Genomic DNA, 10,625 nt, shown 5'->3' with positions numbered 1-10,625 from the left:
CAATATTTTACTCACAGTCACTGACAGCTCTTGGTCTGCGTTCCTTCGTACTCCGAAATAGCACACTACGTATGGTAGCAGTAATTTCTGAGGTCGTTAGCCTCTCCGTCCTCTGCCCAGTAGAAGAAATGGATGATGCGGGGCTTCGTCTAATAAGACACACAGCAACCCACAGCAAATACACAGCACCACTCCAACGTGAAAAGCTTATTAATTGCAAGTCTCACTCACCACACTATAAGTGCAACACAACAAAGGAAGCGCCCGGTGTCCTCCACTGCGCTTGGGCTGAGATAGGGGCGATGGAAAATACGACCAAAATAAAGTCTCGTTGCTGTGGCTGTTTGGATTTACACTTCTAACGGCTCGCCCACCACACTATTGTAGGGGTAGGGCCGCCCTCCTTCTCCTGGAGGTTTCCAACGGTTACACAGGTTAATTTTTGCAAGTTACTCCACACCAAAAGGGTATACTCACAGCGGATAGCCTTTGTTTACGTTGTACAACAAGGTCAATTTTCTTCCTGCTTTACTCCTTCAAAAGTACTGGTTAGACCAAGGTTCCTTTTTACCCATAGGATTTTCCGTTTTCTCCAGCAGGTCCACCGTAAACTACAACGAGGGAGGGAGAGAGAGAGAAATACAGACAGCCACCACGTCTAACAATGAGCACAGCTCCGTTCCTCAGCACACACTACGACCCTCAACTGTGATCTAACTGTGCTTTTTATACTCCTCTCTGTACTCCAGTTGTCCAATCGCCCGGCGATCTCTTTAACTAGGCACAGCTGTGCCCAATCGGCTGATTACAGCCTTCGCGAAGCTGCCGGATGTCCGGTGTTTCTGTTCTCCGGTCTGGACGGAAACATCCGGGCGGAACCAAACTTCCTCAACTTTTGGTTCCGCCCTGAAAGATCGTCACCCCGTGACAGAAGCTTCCTAAAAACCGGTGGCGGATTTTAAACAAGTGGTTTTGCACCTATTTGGCTCCCCCTACTGGCTTAACTTGCAATCTCATTACTGATTGGCTGACTTTGCTACCACTCAAAAAATGTAGCCAATTATTTTAAAGTGGAGGGGCAGTGAGATGCCTGTGATGTCATAAGCATCAGTTTTTCAGATTGGGCTGTTTTCTGGCTGACATTTCTAAAAGAGGAATTTCTATGAGACTGAGATGTTTAGCATGTCTAGCACTTTTTGTATGTTTGTGAATGGGTGTAGACTACCATTATTCAACAAAGACAAGGTAAAAATGGTTTTTCATTCTCTGTCCCCTTTAAGGTAAGAATGAAACTACGATTGTATGTCTTGTGTTTTAACTGAAATGTGAGAACCTTGATGACGTGTGCGGTCGGCAAATACAACTGCTGGAAAATGCACCCGAAATCCTGGCGAGGACGCGTCCAGAAAGAATGGCACGTATGGTCACCCTATTCACATTCTAAAAAATATTGGCTTGTTTTTAACCCAGGGCTGGGAAACTATTGGACAGAACACATTTCTGGGTTAAAATTCCCCAAATAATTGGTTGTTAACCCAACTTAAATCAATGGGTAAAAACAATGCATTATTTGTGTAGTTTTGTACAAAATCTGTGCATTTTAGGAAGAGCTGGAAATCTGGAGCTACAAAAATGTACAGCAAAATAATGTTTTTGAACCATAAACCGCACAAACACACTGTATTATACCAAATACACAAAATAACGTTGTTTTTTAAGCAATGAAATAGGTGTCTTTTGAGACATTAGTCAGCAGAGACAGTGTGGTCCATCAGTAAACCAGCATATCACTGTATGGTTTCTGTGGTCAGGTGCTTGATCCAGGGGGGTAAATTATCCCATGACCCTCTATTTATATGATGTGTATATTTACTGTGGTGGATGATTGGGATGCTGCAATGTGCGAAAGCAATGTGAATATGTTAGTGTCCATTCTGGGAAGAAGTTATTCTAAGACAGAGAAAGTTGGCAAAAGCTGGTGAAGCTGAATAGCATAACTGCCATGACTTTGAGTACCGTATTTTCCGGATTATAAGTGGCTCTGGAGTATATTTCGCATCAGTCAAAAATGCGTCATGAAGACGGAAAAACATACATAAGTCGCACTTGACTATAATTCGCATTTATTTAGAACATTATTTCACACAATCCAAGCCCAAAAACAGACATTTAATCTGAAAAGGCAAGTTATTCAAATAAACAATAGCACAGAACAGCAGGCTGAATAGGTGTCTATACATGTTAAAGTAATATTAACAGTTATATACACAAAACACAATAGCATACTAAACATACCTAGGAGGCTGAATAGGCTAAATTAACATCATAAGCCAAATCAAGTACACCAACCTCCCAAAGTCATTCCACGTCACTGAATCCATTGAATTACATAAATACAGGAGCAGTATATAACAGACTCTCGGGGCTCTAGACTATAATAGTTTTTTCTTGGTTTATAAGAATTAATTTTGACATATAAGTTGCACCTCATTTATCAGTCGCAGGACCAGCCAAACTACGAAAAAGTGTGATTTATAATCCAGAAAATACAGTACTTGTTCCACTGAACCTGCCTTGAACTAAACCAACCAAAGTTTATATAATGTATAATGATTACTTCTGAAAAAAAGTTTAGGGACGAGGTTGTCCCTTGACAATAAAATCATAATGTACTAGGGTGTACTTCACCATACTACAATACAATGTACAGAACAGCAAATTGTTTAAAACTCTCAGGTTATATAACCTTGTTATAAAACAAATCGTTGTACTAAAGATTGTTTGCTTTGCTTTAAAATGACAGAATTTATATAAGTGCTGAGTGAGATGCATGTGTCTGTCAACATTTCTATTTTATGGGGAGACATGTGGAGGCACCCTTCTTGTGTTTGCCTGTGACAGTATTGACATAGTAGCAGGTTGTCTGTTAGCATGCTTGACTTACACTATGGCTGAAGAGGTGAAGGGTTGAGTGCTGGTAGCGTTGTTTGTAATTTATGTATCTTGATATATGATATATGGTCACAACTGCTGTGTGCAGCCGGATGTAGCTATATATATATGGTAATATTTATTGCATACTGTAAAGCTGTAAAATGTTCAATATAGGATCTTAATGATTTCTCTTAATAATGATTATATGACTTTTGCCTCACAAAAGATTGATATTTAACATTAGAATATTTTTAAATAAACTGTGCATACATTTTATTTCAATTGCTAAGTTTAAATTTATAATGCAGAAGGCTGATTTCCACAAACCCTACTAGAGTCCACTTTAGGTGCTAGAGTATATGTCAGTTATGAGCACACCAGCGTTTATTTTAGCAAAGCGACAAAATAGAAACATACTCATCAAACACCCATGGTATGCTGGGTATTCAGCGTATACTAACAGGGGTTTTTCACAAGCGTTGCTAAGAATGGTTTAGTGTTGTTCAAAACATGTATCGGAATAAACAGAGGGCCTTCATTTTGGTTTGTGTTATTGAAGGCATCATTCAATTCATTAGCGGAATGGTAGTTTTACAACTTGCATTGTTACTGTAAATGTGTATATTTATACTTTGTGAAGATTTGTAAGCTTTGTGTTCTCCAAGGGATTTCTGATGCACAATGTACTGAAAGGCTCCGGTCATATAAATTATACAAACCCCTGCATGGGTGGGATTTCAGAACACTTCCTATACATCTAGACCTGGCGAGGGTCAGAGTACAATATTAAATCTTAACACGTATTGGTAAAGGATATTAAATTCATACAGTACAGTATGTGAATAGTCATGCCTTTAGTCGCATATATTGTTTCTAGGTGTATTATTTTGAAAATTATTTTGGATACTGTGATGAACTCTGTCCAGGAGCATAGTTAACCATCAAAACACATGTATATATCTTGTTGTGTGTAAATGACGTGTTAAGACTTATGTATAGTTCATTTAAATGTATCTGTTCTAATAAACTAGGAATTGTCAGGTATTTGAGAAAACGATGAGCAAAACAAAAATATTATTGGTGATTCAATCGGATATGTGAGGTGGTATCAATTGCCATATATCCATTTGAAACACTGCTCCATAAATGGAAAGAGGGTATTTATATCCAGATGCGGCCACAAGGTTTCCATACACAGTATGTATTCTCAAGTATCTACCATGATTCTCACTTCAGCTAGGTCATGCTAAGCTAGGACACAACATATAAATGTAAAATAAAGAATCATTTCAAAAGCTCACCTTTTTGAAGTTGGCAATTCTGTAAGAAGAGAAATAAAATAAAATAAAATCATAAATAATTAATATCCTTTTTTTTTCAATTTATGGCTGCTTGAATTTGTGTGTTAAATCATATGTCATATTTAGGGATACACTTAATGCATTCATGACATGGGGGATTTCCATCCTCATCCGCTGAAGATATTTAAAATCTCATCCCCAGTTACTGCAATCGCAAAAATATATTTTTGGACTCTCTGGAAATAAAATTATATGAGGGGATTTTTTTAGACCGGCAGCAGGACATCACGCCTATTAGGATGATCAAGCCACATGTCACACTATGTTGATGGTTGAAAAATTAAGTGGCATATCTTTCAACAGCTTAGCGCTGCAGATAATATACAAGGATGCTTGTATAACTGGAAAAATGAAAGATTACTTAAAAAGTAAGACCCTGCAGAATTTATTGTTTTTAATACATGGTCCTTGGGTGCCCTCTGTCCACCTGTTTAACCAACTGGACTGAGAAGTGTGTTGCTTAACCTTTTAGCAGTCCCATAAGATGACCCCCCCCCAAGTTACAGGCATGTGACCAGACGATAGTAAGTACCTCAAACACATAAATTTATCAAAAAAAAGCATTAGACTATAAACTGCATAAACAAATCTATTCTGAAGTCTCTGTGAATCCAACAGAAGGCACTGTCGCTGCTTTGTCAGCAATATCTTCAGGTTTTAATATTTATTAAAATAATATTAATAAATACCAGAGTAAATGGTTCATGAAAAACTGTTTATGAAAACCAAAGTTCATATAAATTGACAAAAGAATCACTGGGCAATCATATTTCTAAAAATATCTGTCTCAAAGAGCATCACACATACATGTTTTTCCTATTTTTCCTTTACCTTTCAATTAGTCTTCAATTTTAGTTCTCTTTAAGATATCTAGATATCTTGTCAGTAATCCTTTTATAAACAATTTTTAGGTGCTGTCTTTGTTGGGTTAAAGGGAGAAAAAGGGGGAGGGTTATAGTGAATGCAATGCTTTGGGAGGCTGTCCAATGTACTGCCTTAAATTAGCAATGAGAGAGGTTGGACTTAGGGTGGAGCTTCGCACTGTCACTATCTCTCTTGTTAAGTATTACCTGCAGAGCTTCAGTAGGCTGGCAGCACTGTGCTGTGTGTGAGGGGGACTACAAGAGCAGAAAACACCAGGCATTGGGAAATCAAGGGGACCATCTTAAATTTTTATACCAGGACATTGTAGTGCATCTGTTTTCCTTTCCAAGTGCAGTGCAACTAGCTATAAATATGGCTGGTTGTCTGCAAAAAGAGAGGCTGAGTACAGCAAGAGCACTTCTGAAGTGCCTTTTTGCATTGTTTTCATTAGGATGTTGTCTCTCTACAGTGAATGCAGATCCTTTTGACAGAGTTTTTCATCATAGGCACCAATCTGGACCTAGTGCTGAAACAATCTTGGTAGCCAACGATGGAATTAGGGTTCCCTTTGGACGCTCTGTGTATCTGGACCCTGTCAATGACCTTGTGACTGAAGTGCATACAGGAGACCGCTGTCACATTACAGTGCTGGACAATGACCCACTTGCACAGAGACCTGGAATGTTAACACCTAAGAAGTTCCCTTGTGCTTTTGGAGCAGAAGAAGTAAAATACACGCACTTTGGTTCCCGGAGCCCCAGCAAGGACCACATAAAACTACAGTTGAGGTATGACTCCCACACAGACACTGTGGTGGTTCCTTTCATTCTTGAAGTAGAGGTGGTTTTTCAGCAACTGGAGATTCTCACACGTAACATACCTTTAGTTGTGGACAAGCTTAATGGGCTAAGCAACCCGATTGACAAAAAAACCTTGGAGTTTGCTTTTGAAGATGGTGTCACAAAATGCAAGGTGACCACACTAGCTGGTGCTGGCAAACTTCCCAGGTATGGCACTCTTACTGATAACTCAATTAATGGCCAGATGATTGATTGTGATGATTTTCTCAAGAAGGGAATTCAATATCAACACACTGCCACCACCAATTCTCCTAACAGAGACTACATTCCAATGCTAGTGGAGGTACAAGACAATGATGGTAATACAATTCAACAGGAGCATTTTCAGATAATGGTTAGAATCAAAGAGGGTACTGAAAATACACCACCGAAGCCTAGCTTTATATCTATGATGATGATGGAGATTGACCAATTTGTGATGACAGCTATTACTTTTGATATGCTGGCAGCTGAGGACATTGAATCAAAATCTGATCAGTTAATTTTTAACATAACTTCTCCCCTTGGCTATGAGCAGGGCTATATCATCAGCACAGATGATCAAAATCAGCCGATCACATCTTTTTATCAGAGAGACATTAAAGACCTGAAAATCGCTTATAAGCCTCCCTCTGAGGATTCAGATATAGAACGGATTTTCCAGATTGAATTTAAAATTGTTGATACTGATGGAGCTGTTTCTGATCCTTTTGCTTTCATGATTGTTGTAAAACCAATGAACACTTTAGCCCCAGTGGTAACAAAAAATACGGGGCAGCTGCTTTTTGAGGGTCAATCAAGATCCCTATCCAGCTCGCAAAATTTAGAGATTAGTGACGAGGACAATCTTGATAATGTGAAGATTACTGTAGTTGATGGATTAAAACACGGGGAGCTGACAGTGTTGGGGTCTCAAAGAAAATTTTTCACACCTGCTGATCTGGATGCCGGCATTGTGGTATACCAGCATGATGGAAGTGATACATACAGTGATAACATTATATTCAGAATGACTGATGGCAGTAATGAGGTAGAGTTTTTATTCCCCATTACAATTGCCCCCACCGATGATGAACCCCCCATTATAAATGCCAATACTGGGATTGTCCTTTTTAAAAATGAAGTGATGCAGATTTCCCCCTTTATCCTGAGTGCTACTGACATTGACTCAGAAGATTCAACTATTAAATTTAAATTAGAAGAGCCATACTCTGCAATTGGCGAGCTGATCCTCAAGCAGGCGGAGCCTCCACTAGACCCATCTGCATGGAAATTCAGTGCAACAGATGAGATGTTTGAACAGGTAGTGACAGAATGGTTCCAGCAGGACATTCTGGATGGAAAGCTGTTTTATCGTCACAAAGGACCTCACAGTACAACCACTGTGATTGACCAGTTTGTCTTTAGAGTCCAGGATGACAATGACCCACCAAATCAATCAGGAGAGCACGCATTCACCATTAAAATCCACCCAGTGGATGACATACCTCCAGAACTTTACCCTGGCACAACACTACACATGACAGTCAAAGAATATGAGCTGACATTTTTTAAGAAGACGTTTCTACGTTACACAGATCTAGACTGTGACGACAGGGACCTTAAGTACACAATTATCAAACCTCCTACTGACACAGATGAAAACAACCCGATTCCTCTTGGTGCCATTGTACTGACTGACAGCCCAGACATTATCATTAGTGAGTTTACGCAAGCTCAGGTCAACCACCATAAAGTGGCATACAAACCCCCAGACCAAGAGCTTGGTATTACTCCAAAAATGGTCCAGTTTACATTCAGTGTGGAGGACACTGCTAGCAATTCTGTTGATGGAATTTTTACAATCATTTTACAGCCTGTTGACAACAAACCCCCTGTAATTATCAACACTGGTTTCACTGTTCTGGAGCGAAATACCTTTATAATTACCAAAAATGAATTAGATGCCTCTGACCAGGACACTGAGGGTGAACATATTAAATTCACAGTGACCCAGATTCCAAGGTTTGGACAGCTGCAATATTTGGGAATTGACATGTCTAATGAAGAGACGTTTGTGCTGGAGGACATTGAAAACAGTCGACTGGCCTACATCCACAGTGGTGAAGAATCTCTCAGTGATGTCATTAAGCTGGACATTAGCGATGGCTTCCATGAAGTGCCAATTGTTATTAAGATTAGCATCAAACCTGTCGATGATGAATCCCCAACCATTAAGTTACCAGCCGGTTTGTTAGGGGCCTCCATTGATGTACTTGAGAACGGTGCAACAGAAATTACCAGCAATGTCATCCAGGGTCATGATGAAGACACAGATGACCTCATGCTCACATTCATAGTTGAGGAGCATCCTAAGTTGGGAGAAATAATGGTGAGGGGAGCTCGTGCTGAGCGATTCACTCAACAAGACATAATTAATGGTGCGGTCGTCTATGTTCACACAAGCGGTGAAATCGGCCCTATAAAAGAGCATGACTCCTTCAACCTCACTATATCTGACATGTCTGATGAATGGGTTGTTGGTGGCAACAAAGTCCAAGGCGTTCGTGTCCATGTCACCATCTTACCTTTAGACAGTATTCCACCTATTGTTAGTGTGGGCAGCCAGTATGTAGTAGTAGAAGGAGAAAAAAATGTTATTACATTAGAGCACATTCAAGCTGAGGATATTGACACTGATAACGATGATATCTTGTGCACTATTATTGTTCAGTCCACATCTGGCTATGTAGAGAACATTTCCCCAGCTCCAGGGTCTGAAAAATCTAGATCAGGCACTGCTATCACTGCTTTTACTATTAAGGATGTTGGTCTCAACCACATCTATTACGTCCAAAGCATTCACAAGGGTGTGGAGCCAGTGGAGGACAGATTCACTTTCCACTGCTCTGATGGTATTAACTTTTCAGAGAGGCACTTTTTTCCCATTGTCATCATCCCAGCCAACGATGAAAAGCCAGAGATATTCATCGGTGAGTTTGTCGTCATGGAGGGAATGAGCTTGGTAATTGACACTCCTATTTTAAATGCTGCTGATGCTGACATCCCAGGTGATGAATTATCTTTTGAAATAATAAAAAATCCCAAACATGGAAACATAGTCCAGCAGTTGAGCACTGGGACAGTTCCAATAGTGAAATTTTCCTTAGAGCAGATCAATGAGGCATCTAATATTGTTTATGAGCATGATGACTCTGAAACCAAGGAAGACATTTTTGAAATTAGGCTCACTGATGGAAAACATACTGTTGAGGAAAAGGTTGTAATAATTGTGATTCCTGTTGATGATGAAACCCCAAGAATGGCAATCAATGATGGCCTGGAAGTAGAAATCGGAGAAACCAAGGTAATTAGCAACAAAGTCCTGAAGGCCACAGATTTAGATTCCGAGGACAAAGATCTTACTTACGTTGTCCGCTATGGCCCCGGCCAGGGCTACCTCCAGCGAATAACCAAACATGGAGTTGTCATCGGCAATATTAGCATTGGAATGAATTTTACTCAGGATGAACTAGACAGACAGTTGATTCAGTATGTTCACACAGGCCAGGAAGGTATACGCGACCTGCTAAAGTTTGATGTAACTGATGGAATTAATCCACTCATAGATCGTTATTTCTACATTAATATTGGCAGCATTGATATGGTATTCCCTGATGTTATCAACAAGGGAGTGACCCTTAAAGAGGGTGGTAAAGTCACCCTAACCACAGACCTTCTCAGCACAACTGATATCAACAGTCCAGATGAATATTTAAGTTTTAGCATTACTCGTGCTCCAAGTAGAGGCCATCTGGAATGTACCGATCTCCCAGGTGTGCCTATTTCCACCTTTACTCAGCTGCAGCTAGCCGGCAACAAAATTTACTACATTCACACATCTGATGATGAAGTAAAGATGGACAGCTTTGAGTTTGAGGTAACGGATGGCTACAACCCTGTGTTCCGCACCTTCCGTGTATCCATTACTGATGTTGACAACAAAAAGCCAGTCCTAACCATCAACAATCTGCTGCTGGAGGAAGGAGAAAGCAAGCTGATCACACCCTTTGAACTGACAGTGGAGGATCGTGATACACCAGACAACTTCTTGAGGTTTATAGTGACTCAAGTGCCAGTTCATGGTCAACTTTTGTTTAACAGAACTCAAGTCATTACATCCTTCACCAAGCAGGACCTAAATGAGAATCTCATTACCTACAATCACGATGGGACAGAGACAAATGAAGACAGCTTCTCCTTCACAGTCACAGATGGAACTCACACTGACTTTTATGTCTTCCCCAATACTGTATATGAAACTCGTAAGCCTCAGATGATGAAAATTCATATCAACACAGTGGACAATGGAGTGCCTCAAATTGTTGTTAACAAAGCAGCACCCACTCTCAGAGTCCTTCACACTGGGCACCTTGGATTTATGATTACCAGCAAAGCTCTAAAGGCTGTGGACAGAGACAGCCCAAACAAAGTGCTTAAGTATGTGGTGACCGAGAGCCCTCTCCATGGCTTTATCATGAATAGTGCTTCGGGCAATGACAGCATCAAGTCCTTCTCACAGGGTAAGAGCTTACTGTATGTAATTTTTGTCATCTAAATATATAATGCAAAACATGTCACTTATATA

At 40.1% G+C, this 10,625-nt stretch overlaps 1 protein-coding gene across 1 annotated transcript in view; it reads left to right on the top strand.

The window, feature by feature from the left end:
• The first annotated feature begins 5,407 nt into the window (after positions 1-5,407).
• The window catches only part of frem3 (Fras1 related extracellular matrix 3), a 39,975-nt gene continuing 34,757 nt past the window's right edge, over positions 5,408-10,625 (top strand). Inside the window, exon 1 of the mRNA XM_065295735.2 lies at positions 5,408-10,560. Coding sequence (XP_065151807.1) covers positions 5,532-10,560 — 5,029 coding nt within the window. The 5' untranslated portion in view covers positions 5,408-5,531. The remainder of the gene's footprint in view (positions 10,561-10,625) is intronic.

This window comes from Paramisgurnus dabryanus, chromosome 4 (genome assembly GCF_030506205.2).
Source record: "Paramisgurnus dabryanus chromosome 4, PD_genome_1.1, whole genome shotgun sequence".
NCBI lineage: Eukaryota > Metazoa > Chordata > Actinopteri > Cypriniformes > Cobitidae > Paramisgurnus > Paramisgurnus dabryanus.
This window is presented reverse-complemented; position numbering and strand designations above follow the sequence as displayed.